Genomic DNA, 24,054 nt, shown 5'->3' with positions numbered 1-24,054 from the left:
TGTCTACTTCAGAATTTGAGTAGGCTTGAAGGACTTTGAGCATTGATCCAAGGGCATACCTAACTCCCCTTTCTGCTATCCTCCCATGACATCATTTTCTCCCTATTTCAGTCAAATATGGGCAACTATGTACTTATCGGTCAAGTTCAATTTCTTGGGTAGTTCCCCCGTTTAGAATGTAAGATCCTCAACCAATGAGGATGAGGTTCAGTTGTGGGAGGAGGTTTTTGCATTAGGAATTAAAAGTATTGATTGACTCTGCCCCAGAAGGTGCTTCCTCCCTACAATTGTCTGCTTGACGGGTGGGATGCCCTTCTTGGGAGAATGTATAATAAACTTTGCTTTGCTTCTAGAGATCTCTCCAGCTTTTTTTTTTTTTTTTTTTTTTTTTTAATTAAATGGTGACTGTGGTGTTCTCTTCTTTTCTGAAATATGATGGTTCTCTGGGAGAAGGTTTCTTGGGGCTGGAGGCAGCCTTAGTTTCGGTTCAGAGTAATAATCACCTCAAATACAGCCAGGGATTAAAGTACAATCCTTTATTGTCTCTTCCAAAATAGTCCGGTTAGTTTTCTTAGAGGCCTATCTCTCCCCTTGGTTCCAAGAGTTCTTGTTGCTAGTCCTTTGCCTCTGCAACTGCCAGCTTCAGCCTTTCCTCTTCCGAATCCTTCGTTCTGCCCTACTGCAGTTGCTGGCTTTTCAGTCTCCTCAACTGGACTTCTCACTTCTCAATCTCTTCAAATCTCTTGACTGAAGCTCTAAAAGCTTCTTATAGATGATCTCTTAAAGGTGTGAACCCAAAGGTTGACTCCTCTTCTGAGAGAGTGGGATTGTGGGAGGTGTAAACTTGTGAATCTCATACTGAACTAATATGAACTAATGTGTGAGCTAATGTGTGAACTCTCAAAGGTATAAACATAAGCATTGTTTCTATCAATTCTAGTGACTTAACACCTTGTAAGGATTCTAACAGGTGACTCCTCAACATTTCTGAATCACACAGTTTTGGGGGCTCGTCCAGAATCACATTACTTGTTTGAGTAGGTGAACTCTTGGGTGCTAGTGGGGTGACGCCCTGCCCTGATTTAGGCAGCCCACCGTATCCAGGGGCCTCTCCTTGCTCCCCGAGGTAAAGTGGGCCCAAAGTGGAAAAACTCAGAGCAAAGCAAAGGAAGAAACTCTGCAGTAAAAATTCTGACCGGTTTGGTAGAGGACAGATCAGTCAAGTAATTTGCTGTGCAGCAACCCAGAGGTGAGCCTCCTGTGAGCCCCTTGAATTGAGTTACAGACTCTGGAGGAGTGCTCTGGACAGGATAGGTTAGGCTAGGCATTCTTGGGTGACTGAGGTCAATTGGTGACGATTGGTGTGTTTGGGCATTTTGGAATTTAGATTCCATCCAAATTCAATGGGTGTGGCCCAGTTTCAGCCAGCCCTCATGGAGAGAAATGAGAAAAATGATCAGAAAATACTGGTAGATAGTCCCTTGGGAGATAAATTAAGTAATTAGAACAAACTGCCAAAATATGTAAGGAAAAAGCAAGAGGAAAAAAAAGAAAAAGAAAAAGATGATAAGGTATTGTTGTTTTGTCTGGGGTGACAAATATTGGTAGAGACACTATTGAAGACTGGGTGTGCCAAAAACTGAATTTGTACCTGAAAGGGAAGGAGAGGATTTAATTCCTTCAGCCCCTCCAGGGGCCCTCAGGTGCGGGGAGGAGAACTTATGTCTATTTTGAATTCTCTCTTCTCACAAGAAGAGAGGGGACTAATTAGAAGTGCAGCTATGAAGGAGTGGGACAGGAGAAATCTTCCAGCTGCAAGGGTAGTTTCAGCTCACCAGAATAATCCTGTACATCGGGGAAATATGTGGGATCAAGAGAGTGAAGATGGTAGCTTTTTTCCTTGCTCTCCCACATGTCCTGAATGCAGCAGGGCCCTGTGGGGGCAGGGGAAAGAAACTGTTATTTGTGAAATTCATTATTTTAAATATGATGGCAAAAGTAGTTTTATATTATTGGGAATTTAAGCTGTGTTTAGGATTTTAAGTTAAAATCTAGGTTATTAAAACAAAATGCTGGTAGCTTACCTTAGGGGAGGTTGGGGTTGTATCTCCCTACTTAGATGGTATGTTGTTTTCTAGAGGTATTGGGTAATTTGTAACTGAGTTATGCCTTAAAAATTTGTCAGCTCTGTTGGACATGTATAAGTTTTATGAAATTTGGTTCAGTTATTTGTGAACCTTGACGTTTAAAGTTTAAATTTTTTTTTTTTTTACTTAAAGACAAGAGACAAGAAAGATTGATTTGCAAAAGCAATGAATAGTTTAAATGGAGCATCTAGTATTGGTTTGGGAGTGTTTAACATATGTCAGAGAAGGTTTGGGAGGAGAAAGAGAGAGATGAGAGAGGAAGAGATAGTGTGAGAGAAGGAAGAAGAGAGAGGAAAGGAGCTTTCCAGTAATGGGGAAGAAAAAGGCACAATTCCCTAGTGAATTTGCCATTTGCCATGAGAAAAGGAGATACCCCATGAAGTTGGGGCCTTTCTTGAACTGGCAGATTGGATCCTGGGGGAAATGGCACCCTAAAAAGATTAGCTGTGATAAGTTGGGGTAGGGAAGCATGGTGGAGTGGGGGAAGGGTGGCCACATGGAGAGGAATCTTGTCAGGTGATCTAATCCCCCCTCTCCTATTAGGTATGGTGGCTTTTTAACTATTGCAGCTCCTTGCTGCTTCAGATATTAATTGCTTCTACTGTTTAAAGGAACAGCCTACATTTATATAGTATTAATAACTGAATGTTTTATTTTTATTTTTCAAGTCTATAGCTGCTTTAAGAAGTTTGTTGGAACTGTAAGTTTTCTGAAAGCAATTTATTTCTATTAAGATCCCATCTGTCTAAAGCAAATTATTTAATGTTTATTTTTGTGCATGATAATCTCCTTGTTTAAGGAATATGATAAAAAAAAAAAAAAACCTAGAGCAGGATTTTAATCTGATCTGATAATTTGATAGGGTTGTTTCCAAAATTTTAATTCTTTTTTTTTTGAATAAAGAGAGTGTTAATGTTAAATCTAAAAGATGTGAAAGTTTCTTTTATGAGGAAACAGGATAGACAACATGTGATTTAGAATTTTTCTTTGTATTGAGTATTTTAAAGGCAAAATGATCTGTGTAATGTTAAAATTAGAACCATCTATAAGCTGTGAATTTTCTAGGATGAATCCTTTACTGTGATTCTTGAGAACTAGATTCATCTGAAGTTTTGATTAATGATAATTGATATAGTAGATAAAATCTTTTGAGACTGCAGCTAATATTACCTGGAGTTTTAAATTCAGGTATGACTGTCTGCATAGGTCATAAGGTGGAATGGTTAAAAATTAGGACAGTTTCCTGAAGTAAAACTGCCTTAAATAAATCATGTCCCTGATTTTTCCTCTTACAGCAAATGTCTGTAATCAGAGCAAGTGGTCAGTGAGATATACAAGTATGTAGATATTTTAATTTGCAGCCCAGACTTTGATTACTGCTATTAATATCTTTTAACCCTTTTATTTCCTGGGGCTAGAGTTTCTTTATCTAAAGGCATACTTCGCCCAAGTACTTGGGGCCACTCCTACTTTGCCTTTTGTTCTTTGAGAGAAAGCTGGGAATCTCATCACTGATTAGACTAAGGTTTTTTTTTTCCCTAGGCCCCTAAAAGCTAAACTAATAAATAAACTAATAAACTGTATGTTGATGGAAGGCAGGGCTATCTCTGGAGCCCCAATCCTAGACCCCTGACTTACTTATCAAAGATCTATATTGTCTTTAGATGCATTTTTCATGTTTTGCATGATCATGGGGGGCTATATGGAAAGAGAACCTTTGACACCCAAACAATTCCCCATTAAATATGCAGAGAAAATGAAATGAAGGGGAATTCACTCCAGGTGAAGGGAAGGAGGCTCATAGATCAGCTGCCCATGTTGCATTGCTGATCCTTTGCCCCTGACCAGTGGCTTTCCTTTCTAAAGTATTAGATTGGGTAGCCAAAGGATGGCTGACCTGTGTACAAGCAGTAGCCACTATTGTTCTCCTGGTAGAAGAATGTAGGAAGCTCACCTTTGGAGGCAGTGTTAGAGAAAGTGTCCCATACTGATGCGGGAAAGATTCCAATCTTTGATTCCCAACCCCCCTAGCTAATGTAAATTACCCTTTGACTCACAAATCCTGATCCCTTTGAATTCCAATAGAAGGTCCAGACCTATCCCAGCCCACCCGGATCTGAGCCAACTTTGGGGCTACACCCCAAAGCCCCTCGAGCTAAGTCTCTGACTTAAAAGGACCACACTGGGAACCCCTCTTTGCAGAGATTCCAAACATGGTCGCCATGTGAGGACCCTCTGTCCACTGGACCCTCTGTCCACTGGACCGTCTGTCCAGTGCCCTCCTTATCTCTACCTTCACCTATCTCCTACTTCTAAACTCAATAATAAACCTCTAGCTCTCTGGGCCAATAAATGCTTTTATTGGGAATCCGTGCCGCTTCTAGACCTCATATACCGCCGTATCCTTGCGCCGAATCTAAGGGGGTTGCAGGGGAACTCTGTTTGACTCCCTGTACCCCAAACCTGCCACTACACCTTAACTAAACCCTAATTTCATTTAGGTACCCCAAATGTAGACCTCAACATGTGGTCTACACCTCAACATTCGGTTCTTGACCTCAGCAATACCAAGTAAGAACAATATTAAATCAGATTAATCAAGATTAAATCAGGCTCCCAGATTCCAGAATGTTGATACTCTTAATCCTGCTTCCTTTTTGTCCCCTGGAACAGAACCACCCCCAGAGAGGAACATTCTTGTTTAGAGTTAATTGATTTTCAAACAAAAGAGAGGATTTACAAGAATCGCCAATACTTGGGGGAGTGGATTGGCTCTTCTAGGATGGTAGATGGGAAAAGGAAAAATGAATTTGGTATTGTGGGTGGAGATAAAATTTACACTGTTACTAAGGGCAGTCTACTTGCCCATTGGTCAGCTCAAACTTGTATGCCTTAAATCAAGTGTTGAAGTTATTGAGGGACCAAGATGGGAATATATACACTGATTCGAAATATGCCTGGGGTGTGGTGCATGTATTTGGAAGGATTGGGGAGGAAAGAGGGTTTGTAAATAGTAAGGGTAAAGAACTGGTCCACCATACACTAGTCGGAGAAGTACTGGAAAACATGCTGGCTCTTCGGAATGTAGCAGTAATACATGTAAAGGGACATCAGATGGGAAATTCTTTTGAGGCAAGGGGAAATAGATTAGCAGATGAGGAGGCCAAGGGAGCTGGAGACCAGGAGATTTCTCATATAATGGCCTTGATACCTGTACTTCCCCCTAGTCTCCCTCTCCCAGTTTTACCCAGAAGGAAAAAGAGAAGTTCTCAGCTCTCAGAACAGCTGGGAACTTGGAAGGACGATGGCTCTTACCTGATGGCAGAGAGGTACTGACCAAAGCAAGTACGAGGCAGGTCCTTCAGCAACTGCACCAGGGCAGTCACTGGGATGTCCAAAACCTGTGTGATGCTGTGCTGACAAACTATGTTACCCCTGGCCTATATACTATGGCCCGACAACTGGTGGATGGCTGTCTCGTTTGTCGAAGGACTAACATGGCTGCTCAAAGCCATATCCCAAAAGGGAGACGAGCTCCAGGAATTGGACCATTCTAAAGCATCCAGGTGGACTTCACTGAGCTGCCACCAATAGGATGCTTCAAATACTTGCTGGTCATAGTGGACCATCTGACCTCATGGGTGGAGGCATTCCCCTCAGCCCGAGCAACTGCCTCGACAGTAAGGTCTTATTAGAACATATTATTGCCAGATATGGAGTAATGGAGATGATAGACTCAGATCAGGGAACCCATGTTTCTTCCCAAGTATTGCAGAATCTGATTGGGGCTTTAGAAATCACTTGGGATCTCCACACCCCATGGCATCCTCCCTCTTCTGGGAAAGTAGAAAGAATGAATCAAGAAATAAAATGGCAGCTGACTAAATTATCTTTAGAGACCCCACTATATTGGACTAAATGTCTTCCTCTTGCTGTGGTCAGAACCAGAACCAAGCCACATAGAGATAGAGGGCTTTCACCTTATGAATTATCGTACGGTCATCCTTTCCAGGCTTATCATATGGGAAACTGGGACTCTATCTTAGAGACAAAGGATTTATTTCTTAAGAGATATGTTCTGTATTGGTTATCCTGCCATTTAAGGGAGGGGGTAGGGGGAAGGAGAGGAAAAATTGGAACAAAAGGTTTGGCAATTGTCAGTGCTGTAAAATTACCCATGCATATAACTTGTAAATAAAAAGCTATTAAATTTTTTTTAAAAAGAGAGAGATGTTAAATCATTGCTAAGACATTTATAAGAACTTCAACAAAAAGGGTTAATAGCTCAGACTCATCCTCTAGGTTTCCCTGTTCATAGAATTCAGGTTGGAGATTGGGTGTTGATCTGTTCCTGGAAGGATGAGAAGCTGACTCCGTGCTGGGACGGACCCTACCAGGTGATACTGACCTCGGACACTGCAATTCGCACCCAGGAACAAGGCTGGACACACCACACCAGAACAAAAGGACCTGTGGTGCCACCTTTATCCGAATGGACAGTTGAAGATAAGGGAGACCTCAAATTATATTTGTGGAGGGGACCTCCACTGAATGGGAACACAAATTCTAAATCCAGTGCATTGTAACTGTATGACTTTTCTTTTCTTACATTAATTACTTTGGGAATGTCACCTTAACGTTACAGTGTAATAATAGTTGAACCTCATGGGGCTTTCCCTGAGCTTTGGGTTTGCCTATTTCCTCATGATAGCCATAGAAACCAGACCTTTACCTTCCAGAGATGAGAACCAGCTCCTCCTGCTCATGCAGAATATGGGGAGAACTTTTAACTTATCAAATGGTTGGATTTGTGGTGGATCCCAGCAATTGAGCCAATGGCCATGGGTACCTGTCCCCTTAAGCCCAGCTTGGATCCTTAGTAACCGATCCTAACTTAGAAGAGAAACATCAGTGCCCATTGACAGAAGATAGGAAAGGGAAATACTGCTTAAATCAGATGGGGCAAGGTTTGAAGCTGGGAAATAGCGTATGTGAACGGACTTATCCGAGAACAGACCTGAAGCCAGAGACAATTGGTTGTACGAAAATGTCTAAAATTGGCGGGACATGGGGAGGAATCCTCAATTGAAATGTGGGGAGGATTGGAAAAGTTGTACCTTGGATGCTCTCCCAGAAACAGGAGGGGAGAGCAAGGATATCGCTATGGACAAGTTACTACTGCTGAGTGTAATGAAACAGAGTGGGATGTATTAAGTTGTATAAACGAGAATAAGAGAAAAGGGAACATACACATTGGGTACAGTTACAATGTCACCCCAGGGACACCTGGGAAACATGGGACTCTATTTCCCACATTTTGGAATACCTCTAACCTAACTCAATGGCCAGTTGCCAATTGTAGTTGGAGGAAGGAGCAAGGTTTATGGAAATGTCAGTATGTCACCATTGTGGGGAGAGGTCCCCTGGGGATGAGAGACAGCAATATTACCCCTTTACAAGGAATAGTTTAGACATATTTTCAAGGGAACCACCTGCTCTAAAGGGTCATCATTGGATCTGTGGCTTAACTGCTTATACTCACCTGCCTCTTAATTGGAGAGGGATTTGTTATATTGGACTAATAAGGCCAAAATTTTTCTTTCTTCCTGAACAGGCAAACCAATATTTAGGGATTCCATTATATGATGATTTGGGAAGAGGGAAACAGGGTTTAGGTACCTCCATTACTCAAACTGGAGATGCAAATGGTTGGGGGGACACCTGGCCTCCAGAAAGAATAGTTAACGAGTATGGGCCAGCCACTTGGGCTCAAGATGGAAGTTGGGGATATAGAACCCCAATATATATGTTGAACAGAATAATTAAGTTTCAAGCAGTAGAGATTATGGTTGAGGCACTAGATCTTTTGGCTGACAAGCTACTCAAACCAGAGAGGCTGTTTTACAACATGGATTTGTGCTGGATTATTTGTTGGCTGAGGAAGGGGGAGTTTGTGCGAAACTAAATGTATCAATATGCATAAAGATTGATGACAATGGAAATCTAGTAAAAGAAATCACTAAGAACATTAAGAAACTTGCTCATGTTCCTGTACAGACTTGGACCTCACCGTTCAATACTTCCTGGTGGTCCTGGTTTGGGGAAAGCTGGTGGGAGCAGTTCCTTTGGTTTGGCCTTATAATACTCCCTATCTGCATACCTTGTTTGACCCAATTGATAACCAGAATAGTCCAAAACTCATTATCTAGAATGTTTAGGTTGGAAGAGAAAGCGGAAGGGTCTGTCTGTTTGATGGTGTTAAAAGGACAAGGGTGGGAGCCAGTGGCCCAAGAGGACCAACAGGAGCCAGAAAGGGATGAGGAACTAGATAGGGAATGCAAAGTTATGTTACAAAATTTGAAGAGATCTCAGTGTATAAATAAGAGGGGGGACTGAACGAGATGAGGTGAGATCTTTCAAGACAGTTGTGAAAATCGAGTAAGGCTTCATCTACTTCAGAGTTTGAGTGGGCCTGAAGGACTTTAAGCATTGAGTCAAGGGCATACCTAAGTCCCCTTCCTACTATTCCCCCCATGACATCAGTGTCTCCCCATTTCAGTCAAATATGGGCAACTATGTACTTATTGGTCAAGTTCAATTTCTTGGGTAGTTCCCACGTTTAGAATGTCAGACCCTCAGCCAATGAGGATGAGGGTCAGTGGTGGGAGGGGGTATTTGCGTTAGGGATAAGAAGTGTTGACCCTGCCCCAGAAGGTGCTTCCTCTCGCCCTTCTCGTGAGAATGTATAATACACTCTGGTTTGCTTCTGGAGATCTCTTTAGCTTTTTTTATTAAATAGCGACCCCTCACCATTTCTGAACCACACAGAGGGGCACTACAATTCCTGGAGCAGGGACAAAGGGAGAGGAGGCGTGACAGAAATAGCCTGATAGATTAAAAAGATTAGATTTGGAGTAACAGAATCTAACCCTAAAGCACACCAGGGAACCGCCACCCCCAAGCTAACTCCCTTCCCCTCCGGTTTTCTCAAGTGTAAGGTGAGGGGCTTGGACTAGGGGCAGCTTTAACTTTGGGTCCATTCAATTTATTCTTTAAAACGTTGTCACTATAAAAGATTTCCTTGATCATCTTGTTTTACTTTGCGCATTCAGAAAAGAGGTCGATGGGCTGCACCAAGCAGAGGTGATTGGGGATTAGATTAAAGATTATTAATAGATTAAAGATACCCCCGGACAGGAGGATCTCAAGGCTTAACCCCGTATCCCAAGGGAGGCAGCTCCAAAGCCAGACTCTGTCCTCGGGCTCTAAGAAGGCAAAGTCTGAACTCCGGGCGGTGCTCAGGCCGGGGCCCGGAGCGCGGGCGTGGCCCGGCTGGGAAGGGGACGGGGTCGGGTGGGAGGGGAGAAGGGGGAGGATGCTGAGTCAGCATCCCCTGCAACGTGACCCGAGAGTCATATGACTGGAGCTCCGCGGGAGGAGCTGCTCGGCAGAGTCCGGCGTCGCGGGAGCCCGGAGCGGGGACCAGTGAGTGCGGCGCGCGGCGCGTGCGGGGGCCGGCCGGGAGTGCGCTAAGGCAGCCGGGGGCGGGGGCGGGCAGCCCCAGCCTCTCCCGGAGCGGCGGGGAGCCGCAGACCCGGGGCGGGGGAGGGGGGGGGCCTGGATGCTGGGCTTTACGTCTCAGCCCCGGAGTGAGGGAGAAGCTGGAGGGGCCAGGGGAAGGAAGCGGCCCTTTCCTCCTGCTTGTGCACTTTAGCGGTCCCTTCAGAGTCTACAAGCGCATGCCCCGGGTGGGATGCTAGGTGGAAAGCGTCCGGCCTGGAGTCAGTCCAGCAGAGGGACTTTGGGCAAGGCCCTTAAAGCCGTTTGCCTCAGTGTCCTCTTATGCCAAATGAATGACAAGCCGCTCCACACTCCTCGCCTGGAAAACTCCAAATTAGCGTCAGGGAGCGTCGGACAGCACGGTGCTGAGCGAGGGAGATTTAAAAAGAAAAAGACATTGCTCATGGTAATAAGTTTCCATTTATTTAGTCCGTTGGTGCCACAGAAATTGTTCTGTATGACTCATACATGTGCGCGGAGATGGACAAGTGTTACAACCTTTTGTACCTTGAGTCACATAATCATCCTTTGAGCTGTTACAGAACCAGGTGTAAGTCTTGGGTCATCCTGTCCAGTCTCTCCTTTAACAGGTAAAGGACAACAGAGAGGGAGTTTCCACAAGGTCGCAAAGAGCAGCTTTTGTGGTTGTCCAGTCCTGACTTACTCTTTGACCCCGTTTGGGATTTTCTTGGTCAAGACACTAATAGTTAGCCTTTTCTTTCTCCAGGTCATTTTACAGATGAGGAAAGGGGCAGTTTTAAGTTACTTGCCCACAGTCAAATAGCTAGTATTTGCCACACTTGAACTCGGGAAGATGAGTCTTATCTGCTGCTCACTTCCTAGCTCTCTGTAAAGAGCAGAGCCAGGATTTTGACATCATTTGTTCCAACTCCAGATTCTAGACTCCACACCACCTCTAAAATTAGAACTGTACTTCCAGCCCAGTCCCCCCATTTTTTTTTTTTTTTTGATAGTCTTATTTACAGGTTATATGCATGGGTAACTTTACAGCATTAACAATTGCCAAACCTCTTGTTCCAATTTTTCACCTCTTACCCCCCACCCTCTCCCCCAGATCAGCCCAGTCCCTTAAATCTCTCACAAATGAGTTTGGAATGGGGTGCTGGATTTAGAAAGGAGACCAGAGTTTGAATGCCAATGTGGAGTAGAGGAAGTTAGAGTATACTGCCTGCTTGAGGAAGTGACTAGTGAAATCATTTTTTCTAGATAAGGATATTTGAGTTAGAATCTTGGAGTTTGTAAAGGCTTTAGGTTAACCTACTTCCAGATGCATGCATATTTTCTGCATTAGTTTTGTTTGTACAAAAACTTTTCAGTTTGGTATAGTCGAAATTTTCTATTTTGTGATCAGTAATGATCTCTAGTTCTTGTTTGGTCATAAAGTCCTTCCCCTTCCACAGGTCTGAGAGGTAAAATATCCTGTGTTCCTCTAATTTATTAATAATTTCATCCTTTATGCCTAGGTCATGAACCCATTTTGACCTTATCTTGGTGTACAGTGTTAAGTGTGGATCAATGCCTAGTTTCTTGCATGCATATTTTCCATAACGAACTGGACACAATAAGGTCCATGAAGCCAGGAACATTGTACCCCAATATCGAGGCACATACTAAGTATTTAGTAATGTTTGCTGGTTAATTAACCTCCGCTTAGATATCTAGGAACTCACTACTTAAAGGAACAAGTTGTTCCAACTTTTAATTGTTGGAAAGTTTTTCTCCATGAAGGCATTTGTTGCCTCATTCATTCTAAGGATGCGTGGAAATGCTATTTATATTCGATCCATTATTTTTAAGGATATCCTACCTTAAGCAGTTGTCTCTAGGGTCTTTTGTTCCCATTCTTGGCAAGTCATGAGGACTAGTGGGATGGACCTGCTAGATGTGTGGGTGAGCATAGTAGAATGCCTCTCCTGGCAGCAGGATGAGAGGATTGTAGTAGATTATAGATCAGAACTCCCTGGGGTTTCCTTGCTGGCTGTTCTAAGGGGGAAATGTTTGTTTCAGCTGTCTCTTATTTATTTTTTGGTAAATCCCCATACAGGGCACCATGAAACTCATTATCCTAGAAAATTATCTTCAGGCCAGTGAATGGGCTGCCAAATACATTAGAAATCGAATCATCCAGTTTCATCCAGGGCCTGATAGGTATTTCACCTTGGGGCTTCCTACAGGTAAGTCACAAGGTCCTTTTGAGAGCTGTGATGGAGTAGTATAAGGGGAGAGGATGAGATATCTAGAAGTCCAGGGAGTTTTGTTCAGTCAGCAAAAAGGTTTGGGATTCCTTTTATTTCTTACTCTGTAGAAGTTCTCAAAACACTAAAGTTTGTGGGGAGGACTGCAAGGAACTTTCAGAGCTCATTAAACGATCTGTGCCTCCAGACATGACATTTTAAATCATTCCAGAATAATAATCGTTTGTTGCTCTTTTGATTGAGCTTGTATAGCTATACTAACTTATAACTGAAAAGTTATAAGAAAGTTACAAGTTATAAGGGTTAGCTTCCCTTAGGAATAGAAAAGCTCATATTCAAAACACATCCTTTTTTCTTCTAGCCATGTGGTGCTTCTTTGCCCCCCACCAAATATTGCTCAAATTACAGTCTAGATTAAAATAGCTGAGATGCTATTTTATGGGCAAAGATATAAAAGTTTGCTGGGTATTTTGGAGTGGAGGATGGTAGGGGAAACTTGGGATTAATCTAAGAGCTTCATTGAGCTTACAAAACTTAAAAAAAAAGCACGTTACTTTAGGCACTTTGTCAAGAAATAAGAGGGAAACATGACAGATCTTACTTACTGGAACTCAGACTAGGCTGGTACGGGATTAAAGCTGCAACATCTTACAACTAGATACATAACTAGCTGAATGACTGGGTAAGTTAAGCTCTGAGCCTTATCTAAAAAATGTGGATCATATTAGCACCTATCTCAAGAGTTGTGTGAGGGAGAACAAAATGGGCAAAGTGCTTGGCAAACCTTTCAAAACGGATTCTATAGAATTACTGACTTACCAGACATAAGGTTTGAACACTGAATTACTTTTACAGTGAGGATGGATTTTATATTCAGCCATTTCTGCTCCCTTATCTGGTTTTCCTCACCTATATTTGTGGGACAAGAGCTTTCTTTGTTCCCAAGGACATTTCTCAGAAATCTCAGTGTCATTGGAGCTGATGGCCAAAAGCTATAGAGTTTGAGCAACTATTCTCTTAAGGAATAAAGGTAGTAGGAAAGTCTGGGTCTCAGTGGAGATCACTTGAGCCCAAAATAACTATACAAAGCAATCTTTTCCTTATGCCTGGTATGTGACTAGACAGTTCTGTACTGTGGAAAATACAAGAGAAACCAGACATTACCTGCCTACACAGGGGAAAGAGAACTTGGAGTTGGGGGGGAGAGGGCGGACAGTATGCTACATAAAACTGTTAAATTGTGTAATACGCAATCACATGAAAAACTAGAATTGAGGTGAATTTGAACTTCAACTAGAGATTACCTAGCAGTGAAGACAAAGGTGTTGAGAATTTCCTTCAATCAGACTTTCTTAGTTAGAAAGAGGAGAAGGGGCTTCTGATCTGACCTAGGATAGGTGTGGTCCCAAGAAAAGTTTTTTTCAGGTTGCTATTTTGGCTTCTGGGCAATGCTAACAAACCCCTACACCTAGAAGGATCACTCACTGACTTCCCTTCTAGGGAGCACCCCTCTTGAGTGCTACAAGAAGCTGATTGAATATTATAAGAATGGAGACCTCTCCTTCAAGTATGTGAAGACATTTAATATGGATGAGTATGTAGGTAAGTGATTTTTCAAGGGCCTAGGGTGGGAAGATGGTATCTGAGGCAATGGCAGCTTTCTGACCTTAGTTTGATACTCCCAGGTAGAAAAGGTCTTTTAGTCATGTGAATGACAGAGATAATGGGGGTTTAAGGCCTAGGCGTGCTAGGTAGCATGTATAGCATAGTTGTCTGCAACTGAACTTTGTGCTCTCTTTTTCTGGAAATGGTATATAGTAAATAAGGAGTGTCAACTTTTAAAACTTTCTGCTTCAGATATTTAATACACAGGAGTATTTTTAGAGGAGGAATCTTTAATCTGGGGTCCATTAACTTGATTTTAAAAAAATATTATGAAAACTGCATTGCATTATAATTGTTTTGCATTGTAATCCTATATATTTTATCATAGGAGTTTAAAAACATTATTCTGAAAGAGTCCCAGAGCTTCTTGACCCCTGGTGTTTAAAGTAGATGTGGTCTGATCAGGGCAGAGGATAGAGACTATCACTTGCCTGATCTTAGACCTTACATTTATCTCAGTGCAGCCTAAGATCTCATTAATTCATTTGGCTGCCATTGAGCTAGCAGGCCACTAGAAGCCCCAGATCTTTCTCAGAAAAACCATACTTTCCCCATTACTTATGGAGCATAGTATATATAATTCTGGACCCCACATTTTTGGACTTTGCTTCCCTATTTATTAACATCGATTCCATTAATCTTTACCTTTACCCTACCTTAGCTATACACATCACTCATCATTCGTAAGTGTCCTATAGCTCCTCAATTCCAAACTCTGAAATTCCTTTATCCAACTATAACCTCTTGTCTTATTCCACTTTACAATCTTGGTCCCTCCAGCCCTTTTCCTAGACTCTAACCTCATTTGCTTCTCTTGAAAAACTTGACCTTTCAGTTAACTGGTCAACTTGAATACCTTGCACTATTGTCCTTTTCAGTGTCAAATATTCTACCAATCTAGTATTGCACCCCCTTCTGGAGTTTGCCCCTTTTATCATTCCTTCTCCCTATTTTTCTTGAAATAGATTTTGGCTTAACATCTTTTGTGCTGTACATTGTCTCTATTTTCCTGTTCCACAAATGCAAATCTCAACTTTGGCAGAGTAGGAAGAAGGGTTTTGGCCAAGTTTGTTCTTTATAATTTCAAAACATTTAATAGTTGTTCTGTTGTATGTTTTTTTGTTTTTTACATTGTAGTCTTTGTGTGTATACTTTTCCTGGCTCTGTTTAATTCACTTTCTCCTAACATTTCTTTTTAAGGCACCACCACTCATCTACCCAGGTGTACAACTTTAAAATAATTCTCTTTTCTTCTCCTCTCAAAACCAATTAGTTGCCAAATCTTATCATTTCTACCTCTTTAACCTCATTTGCATTCATGCACTTCTCTCTGCTCACTACAAAGCCACCAAATTCAGGCTCTCAAATGATTCTTACCTGGACCACTGAAATTAATACCTTTTTGACTAGTTTTCTAGCATGCAGTCTCCTTTCTCCAAAACATTCTTCACAAAGTGATAATTCCTAAAAGCAGCACAAATCTGACCATGTCATCTCCCTGCTCAAGTAACTTCACTAGCTTCCAGTTCTCTCTAGAATGCAATTTCCTCTGGTGTTTAAAGCCCTTAACAGTCTGGCAGTAGTCTGTATTTCTAGGCTAATTATATATTCATCATTTCTCCCTTTTACATACAATATGTTGCAGCCAAACTAAGTTGGTGGTCCACACACAACATTCTGTATCTTTGCCCAGCCTGTCCCTATAGCTAGATGCATTCCTTTTTCCTCTTGGAATCCTACCTCTCTTTGAGGTTTAGCTCAAATTCCACTTGAAGCAACTCTTCCAGATTTTCTTGTATTCTTCCCTAGGCTTCTCCTCACCCCTAATTTTGTATATGTGTGTATGTGTGTTTGTTTGCATCTTATATTAGCTTATCTGTGAATATGTAAAATACAAGTCCCTTGTCCTTAAGTACAAAGACTCTTTTGTAACGATATTCTGTTTTGTAATTCCTGGCACAAAGTAGGCACTTATAAAATACTTGATGATTGACCAATGGACATTGATAAACTTGAAGGTAAGCCAGAGGGTAAAAAAACATCATGCTACATGATGGGCTGAATTTGGTTTAGCATGCAGAAGAGAAGACTTAGAAAAGCACATGATACCTCTCTTCAAGTAATTGAAACATGTAATGTGAAAATGGGCTTCAATTTCATCTTCTTGGACCCAGAGGGCAGAGCTAGAAGCAGTGAGTGGAAGCTACAAAGCAGATTTTAGCTCAACAAGGAACATTTATAACAATGGAGAACTTTCCAAAAATGGAGTAAGTTGCCTCAATAGGTACTGAGCTTCTATTCATTGGAGGGCTTTCAGGAGAGGCTGGATAATCACTTGTCAGGAAAGCTATAGAAGGTATTCTTTGTCAGCTATAGGTTGAGTCAGATGGGGTTTCTTCTAACTCAATCCCCAGGTGCTACTCTGTTCTCTACCATAATTTACTGTGCGTGTACTCACCTAACCAACAGTTAAGGGTTTAATAAGTACCTGTTGATTGATTGGTTCTATGAAGTGGCCTTTAAATTACTTTTGGGAAAGGGCAGGAAGGTAACAATGATTCTGTGGCTTCTTAGGTCTCCCACGGGACCATGCTGAAAGCTACCACTCCTTCATGTGGAACAACTTCTTCAAACACATTGATATTTGTCCTACAAACACCCATATTCTGGATGGAAATGCAGCTGATCTACAGGCAGAATGTGATGCTTTTGAAGAGAAGATAAAGGAAGCTGGAGGAATTGAGCTTTTTCTTGGAGGTGAGGAAAAACTTGATGGTGCCATGGAAAAAGCAATAGATTTGGAGTCAGAAGAGGGGGTTTCAAATCCTGACTGTGTCTCCATTATTGCTACATTGGACAAATTACTTGACTTCTGGGCTTCAGCTTCCTTATCTTTATAAAATGAGGGTTATGGACTAGATAACCTATAGTCCTGTGTTCTAAAGTTATATAAATTCCTTAAGTTTATTCCCAGCCATTTGCAGTAATAACAGAATAAGAAAATGAAATAAATATAAAAATGAATAAAAAGTCTGAGGATAGGAAGGACAGGGATGCTCTATCCTAGTTCTTGGAACTCTGTATCATTCATGCCTGACTCATGTGGTGTGGCAATTCTAATGTGCTCCAAGATATCAAGAGTGGGGGCAGCTAGATGACACCTGTCTCATACTTGACAAATTAAAACAAAACAAAAAAGGCATCAGTAATTTCTCCACCAAATAGATTTGGGGGCAAGGGAAGAGAATAAATTTTCAACTACTAAGTTATGGAAGGATTAGGCAGGAAGTATTTGCCTTTTGGGAAAAAAAAAATTGAAAAAAGTTTGGAGGATAAGCATAATTTGTTTCCTGGATGTTTTATACCTCCAGAATTTACCTAACAAGGAGTATGACACACAAATGGTCAGAATACATTGCTTGCCTAGGAGCAAAGGATGGCTTAGGTGAATTATTTTGTAACATAACAGTCAACCTTATGTGTGCATGCACATAGCATGTTTTCTTTCAATAACCGGCACACCCTTTTTTCTCCAGTATTATGAACTCTGAGACTCATTTTGATCTTTATAAACTAATGAAATAAATTTTTAAAATGATCTGCAGTGGGCCAGCCTTGACTCATTGTCTGAAAATTTACTGTGCTAGGCAGTGTTGTCACTTATATAACCAGGATATATCGTATTTAGTAATAAATTATAGAGTTGTATATTTGTATCAAGATTTTAACTTTTTTGAAAAGTGATTAATCTCATCTTGATCTTTAAATTAGATCTGTGAAATAGAGGTGGTGTTTTTTCCACTTTAATAAAATGAAAAAACTGAAGCAGACACTGTTTGCCAAGGTCTACCACAAAATAGCTATGTTCCTTTGATGGCTCTTAGATGAGTGAGTCATGGTGTGATTTTGACAATTTAGGCTAATCTTCCCTATTGGTAAGTATGGTTCGTGTCTTTCTGATGCCTCCTATTTCCTGTGCAGGTATTGGTCCTGATGGTCACATTGCCTTCAATGAGCCTGGGTCAAGTCTGGTGTCTAGAACTAGAGTGAAAACTCTGGCCATGGATACTATCTTAGCCAATTCCCGGTTCTTCGATGGAGATCTCTCAAAAGTCCCCACGATGGCTTTAACTGTTGGTGTGGGTACAGTCATGGATGCCAGAGAGGTGAGATGATAGCTGGATCTCTTTAACGCATCTTCTGAGAGCCTTGTCCATAGGTCAGGGCTTCTTAAGCGTAAGATACCTCCTCCTTCCTCATCCAGAATAATGTTGGACACATCTCTGGCAGACTCACAGGATACTGCCCTCTGTTTTATAGTGTTTTGATGTTTCTTTCTGAATCAAGGGTGTATAATTACACCACATGGGATTTGATGCTGGCACATGAGATAGAACAAGTTCAGAGCCTATGATACTTGTTTTGTCTTTTTTTTAACTATATTTCAAGTCTGTACTGGGGGAAGTTTTACTTTCTTCCAGCAGATACCTGCGTCTTATCCAGTGATTTGGAGGGACAAATGTGAATAGGGCTAATTGGATTGGATTCCAATTACTATAACCTTCCAAATAGGTATATGTTCGGTTTGTTTTCAAGATAATTCTTGTATTGCAAATACAAGACTTTAAAATTTCGGGGATGCTTATTGTAATTCTTGATAGATCTTCACCAGGAAGTGGCTTTAAACATTTTTGATCTTCCAATTGAATAGTTTATCTTAAATACACTATATCAAGGAATCTTCTCAACCTTTTGCAAAGGAGAAAATTCTTGCCTTTCCCCCCTCCCCCACTGTTTTAAACTTTGGGTGGGGCTCATTTGACCCAGATTTTTTTTTTTTTTTTTTTTTTTGCTGAGGCAATTGGGGTTAAATGTCTTGCCCTGGGTCACACAGTAGGAAGTTAAGTGTCTAAGACCATATTTGAATTCATGTCCTCCTGACTTCAGGGCTGGTACTCTGTCCCCTTTGACACCTAGCTGCCCCATTGACACTGCATTTCCTTCCCTCCCTCCCTCCCCCCCAAAGAATGTAAAATGTTAATACCTTAAAAACCTTTCTTCTGCCTAGCATTGCAAAATGATGTCATAACTATGCCTTGATGAAGAGAAGCCTCACTAGAAAATTGGAAAACCTAACTTCTTTCCAAGTTTACACCATCCCTAGATGGCACAAAATCACTTCAACTACTGCTGTTTTTTTTTTTTTTTATTTTTATTTTAAGACAGAAATATGTATTTAGAGCCATGATGTAAGAATATATCAAGATAAAAGGGTTTTTTTTGGGGGGGGAAGGTGGAAGGGCCCAAAGTTTTAGGGACTCTGAACTTGAGTTGTTGAATTTTTTTTTTTTTTTTTAAGTTGGAAGGATCTTTGGATTTCATTTATTCATTATAATTACTTTATATAAAACAAAATTTAATGAAGTAAATCAGATCCAAAAGCTCAAGTCTTCAAGTTGCCTCAGCTCCTGATTTGAATGGTCAGTACTGACTAGTATGTGTTGCCTGGAATTGAGAATACTTGGGTGTTACAGAGTTCTAAAGCAAGCACATGTTGCTTGCTTGTCCAGTTTTCCCCCCCAGTCCTCTTATTATTTTTGAATCTCAGAATGCACTAGGAAGCAAAACAGAAGAGCTATTGTGTTATCCCTTTCTTTGTAGTTGCCCTTAAAAGTTTCAGTTCTGATATTTGGGTCATGAAATTTGGTTACAAAATTGAAAATAAAAAATTTTATATACAAGAAAAGCCCATTGGCTAATGTTTTTTCGTAGGCATTAAAGTATCTACTATCCTATTGTTGACTAGGTGCTACACCTTTTGGGATTTGGGATTTTACAGCCACTCTAACCCCTTTATAGTTTTTTTTCCAGGTAGGCAAACAGTAAAAGCATCCGTTTTATAGCTTGTAAAATTTTGGAAGCCAAGGGAACACCTTGCTTACTGGAAGCAATGTTTATTGTCAGAACTGGTTGAAGAGATGTTTTTGCCTTGGAAGTGTCCATAGCCTCTTCACATAAATAAGTGATAATTGACAGTTATATAGCACTTTAAAATTTGCAAAGTGCTTTACATACATTGACTCATTTGAGCCTCCTTACCATGTGAAAGAAGTATTAAAGGCACTGTTATCCCCATTTTACAAATGAAAAAACTAAGGCAGAGAAGTAAACTCATTTTTTCAAATGGTCAAACAGTGCCAAAAAAATGAGGTTTTAACCCAGATCTTCCTTATTCCCCAATTCAACAGAACTACATAGATGCTTTTGCTAGAAGGAACCTTTGCCTCAATTTAGTACAACCTGTATCTATATGGGAATCTTCTCTATAATTGGTCATTCAAGTGAAGATGATAGTATCCTATCCACAGTCTCAAGAAGCAACTGCTTTTCTTCTCACCTATAAATAGCCTTCTTCAAATCTCTAATGCCTTCGTACATGAAAGTCATTCCTAATTCCAGCACTCCAGCTGTTGGTATGGTATGGTATCAGTGGCATAAATATCAGTTTATTTGCTATTAACATTCTAGGATGTTATAAACTGAGCATTATTCCAATCCCCCTACTTTGGCAAATAGGCTCAAGAGAAATGGTTTAATAATGTCATGATTCCCTGTCTATTTTTTAAATGCTACACTTGTTTTCCAAACTCTAGGTCATGATCTTAATTACGGGAGCCCACAAAGCATTTGCATTGCACAAGGCTATTGAGGAGGGGATAAGTCACATGTGGACTGTATCTGCCTTCCAGCAGCACCCCCGTGCAGTGTTTGTGTGTGATGAAGATGCTACATTGGAGCTTAAAGTGAAAACTGTTAAGTATTTCCAAGGTGAGGATTGATATGGAAATTAAAGGGGGAAATTACTTTCCAACTTTTGGCTGTTTCAATGTCTGATTTTGCAGGTCTTATCTCTCACTAAGGGTTTGACTTTTATAAGTTCACAGGAGCTAAATGTTCAAGAAAGTGAAGATTTTTTTTTAAGTATGTAAAGAATTATAAAGTTAAAACATCACAAATATGAATAAAAGGCTACCATCTAATTCTCTTGCAGTAAGGATTCTCAGTTTTCAGTTAGATTCAGTGCCTGACATTGCTAGATGTTGGGTTATTAACTTAACCCAAGTTAAGATAATAGACTAAGTGCCCTAGGACTTTTCACATGATATAAAGGCACTGCAACTTCAGTTTAAGCAAAGTGATTGTGGGAAAAATCCATATTTATATATACCTTATACCAGAATCCTACTCAGATGTTTCATCACAGTGTGCATCTAACCCTGGGTTCTTTGAAGGCTAGGCCAGTAGAGAACTGGTGATATTAGATTGCAAAGTTAGAGAAACCACCAGCAGTGCAATCTTAGCCTGCATAAAGAAACTAAATCCAGAAGGTGCAAATTCATTATGTTGTCCACTTCTTCAGAACATCTCTGAGCAGAGATAGTCTTCAAGCAGAATCTTCAAGATAGATGGGTATTTCTGTTCAGATATGGACTAGATTTACTGAGTCCTTTTGATGCTGAGATTTTGTGATTGAATTTTTAAAGTTTGGGCAGTTCTTACCACCCTGAAAAAGTTTCATGACTTGCTATTTTAAAATGTAACTTGGTAGTTATATATAAGAAATAGACATATAAGGTAAATGCACTAAATGTACTGAAGCCTTTTGGGACAGTGTACATACAATTCGTACCTGAAAGGTTATTTTAGAAGACATTGGAAAAAAAATTTGCTTCTGGCTATAGGCTTTGAAAATGACTATGTGAGGGGCAGCTAGGTGGCACAATGAATAGAGCACCAGCCCTGAAGTCAGGAGGACCTGAGTTCAAATTGGTCTTAGACACTTAACGCTGCCTGGTTGTGTGACCTTGGGTAAGTCACTTAACCCCAACTGGTATGCCTCAACTTAAGCTAACCATTTTTTTTTTTTGTAGGATTGATGCTTGTTCATAACAAACTAGTGGAACCACTGTACAGTATGAAAGAAACAGAGAAAAGCCAGTCTTCCAAGAAACCATACAGTGACTAATTTGCCCTCAGAACCAGCTGTCAATCCCTCAAAAAGATATACTTTTCCTAAAGATCTGTTCCCTCAAAAATATTTCATTGATCAAATACTACTTCTATGCCCACTCCAAATAATGTTTTATCTGGCTTTGATGAAAAAGTGTAGATGAGTATGTACTCAGCTAAAAAGACAGACGCTTACAAAAATGGGTGTGTTTGTACTGTAATTTGATTTTCTATGAAGTATGTTATTGCCTGTTTTCTGCTTGTCATTTCTACCTGCTAAATAAGGGACAGTTGAAGATAGAAATGCCTAATGTAAACATTTTTAAAAAGTTGTGCCCACTGTACAAGGAAAAAGTATGAACATTCGTTCTATTTAGAAGTCATCTCTGGCAGCATATGAAAGAGTACACCTGGGGAAAGTAGACACTGAACTTAACAGGATTAGTGAGTGACAAGTATATAGGTGAAGTGGGCAAGAGAGAAACAGCTTTTTTCCTTTTTCTTTCACAGCAAATCTCTTACTCCTTAATATTGGATTTAGTAGCAGAATGTGAATGTTGTACTGAGTGCAAGGCTGTCAAAGTCTACCCACTCTTATTTAAAATACCTATGCACTTTGCTGTCATGTAATAATCATTCAGTGAACATTTATCACCCCCCTTGTGGACAATGTACTAAGCACTGAGATAGGAAGATGTATCAGGTATATAGGCTCTGCCCTCTAGAACCTTTTTCCATTAGGGATGACTAAACAGGTACTCCACATATAATTTGCTGATGATAGGACATTTTATGCGATTGTCCCTCTTAAAGAATAGACACAATGGTAATTTCCACCATTGCTCATTCCACTATTAAGACAGCAATATTCATTCCATTCGTTCTTACTACCTAATCTTTTATGTGCCTATGATAAGCTGCTGTTGGCTCCATTTTGGGGGGAAGAAATCCTGTGAGTGATTCAGGTGCCTCTGACAGAACTTTTGAATACTGTGTTTTCTACTTGTATTTCAATGTTAAGTTTTTATGTTGATTAGTAAAATTCTGTTTTAAGCTAATGGATAAATGGATTTATTTACAATGTGATATTTTCTATTAAATTCAGTATTTTCTAATGGAACATGAAGAGTAATGAAATTCCTCTTTAATCCTCCTGCACAAAAATCACTGACATGGTTGCAAGTAGTTGTAAAACTACTCATTTTTCATATAAATTTAGAGATTCAAAAATCATACTTGTCATTCAGAACTCTACAAAATGACCTCTACAAAAGAAGCTACCTACGTTACTAACTCCCTTGATTTTAAAAATAAGGCATAACTTGTCCAAGGTTGTAAATGCAGTGACAGATGCTAAGATTTGGAGCATGTGATAGTAGTACAGTATGAGTTGGCCCATACGTAAGAGTATATGTATCAACACCTGGGTTAGCTACACAGCCTTGGGCAATTATCTACTGGGCTTCTTAGACTTGTAAATCCTATGATCCTATGTTCATAATCAGTTTAAAATTTCTTTTAGTAAGGTAATCATCTTTTTGTTCTTCTGTGGCATAGTGGGAAGAGCTGGCTTTAAAGCCTGCTCCTGACTTAGTGGTTACATAAACCTGGGAGCATCTAAGACTTAAGTTGCAGGGAAAGTTTCCAATTAAATCACAAAGTTTAGTTTCTATTCCATGTATGTATATACACAACATGGGGGGATAGGTAGAGAAGTTAGGGAGGAAATTGAATGGATTGTCAGCTGATTGCATCAGTTATGCTCAATCATCATCCTGCTAAATTTTACCACTACAGAGGCTCATGCCTTCAACTGGTGATACTTGTTAATAAGCACTCAAAACTTTGGTATTTTTTGTCATCATGTGAGTTCAAAACGTATTTAATAAGTTTTTATTAGTTTTAGAATCTGGCTTGGAGATCGTTGCTACCACTCAAATTTCAGGGTTTAAAACTGTAAGGGCTGGACTCTGTCCTCATGAACTTCAATCTTTCCAGGAAAAGGTAGCTTTGCTGTGTACAATGTTCCTTAAATGATGTCTTTATGATACTACGATAATACAGTAATTCCAGAAAATCTGTTGGAGCTTTGGAAAATACTGATATCAGGAGCAAGAGGCTGAGGTTAAAACATGTTTATGTTGGATACACCTGCATTCTTAAAATGATTATCATTTTCAGTTCCTTTCATGGAATAAGAGTAAACGTGGGCCTCAAAACCTGAAGCAGGCTCTATTTTCACTGAATCTGGACAAACCCACTGTTTTAGGTGATTGAGGTAATTTTTGTCTACCATTCATCTTGGCTTATTTAGGGAAAAATGCTGCTTGAAGGGAAGGATGACCTTATACATTTCTATGACAAAAAAAAAAAAGCAACAATTACACTATGTTGATAACACATACCATGTAAGCAGCCAATGGAAATCTCCTGAGAAAGTGGAGAGCCTTCTAAAA

General features: G+C 40.3%; 2 protein-coding genes across 4 annotated transcripts in view; one reads left to right on the top strand and one right to left on the bottom strand.

Moving 5' to 3' along the window:
• The first annotated feature begins 9,531 nt into the window (after positions 1-9,531).
• Positions 9,532-22,730, top strand: GNPDA1 (glucosamine-6-phosphate deaminase 1). Of its 3 annotated transcripts, none has more exons than XM_003756647.4 (7): positions 9,532-9,632; positions 11,773-11,902; positions 13,424-13,525; positions 16,163-16,345; positions 17,570-17,754; positions 20,242-20,416; positions 21,520-22,730. In XM_003756647.4, exons 1-7 carry the CDS (start codon positions 9,564-9,566, stop codon positions 21,612-21,614), a joined length of 939 nt encoding a protein of 312 aa, XP_003756695.2. In that variant the 5' UTR covers positions 9,532-9,563; the 3' UTR covers positions 21,615-22,730. The 3 variants fall into 3 exon arrangements, with proteins under 3 accessions (XP_003756695.2, XP_031809321.1, XP_031809322.1); XM_031953461.1 differs by lacking the exon at positions 9,532-9,632 and adding an exon at positions 9,784-10,113; XM_031953462.1 differs by lacking the exon at positions 9,532-9,632 and adding an exon at positions 9,784-10,297.
• The window catches only part of RNF14 (ring finger protein 14), a 26,985-nt gene continuing 25,273 nt past the window's right edge, over positions 22,343-24,054 (bottom strand). Inside the window, exon 8 of the mRNA XM_031953459.1 lies at positions 22,343-23,953. Within this exon, the coding sequence (XP_031809319.1) occupies positions 23,944-23,953 (10 nt within the window). The 3' untranslated portion in view covers positions 22,343-23,943. The remainder of the gene's footprint in view (positions 23,954-24,054) is intronic.

This window comes from Sarcophilus harrisii, chromosome 2 (assembly GCF_902635505.1).
Source record: "Sarcophilus harrisii chromosome 2, mSarHar1.11, whole genome shotgun sequence".
In the NCBI taxonomy this organism is placed as follows: domain Eukaryota; kingdom Metazoa; phylum Chordata; class Mammalia; order Dasyuromorphia; family Dasyuridae; genus Sarcophilus; species Sarcophilus harrisii.
The sequence above is the reverse complement of the archived record's forward strand: the minus strand, read 5'-3'. Positions and strand labels throughout refer to the sequence as shown.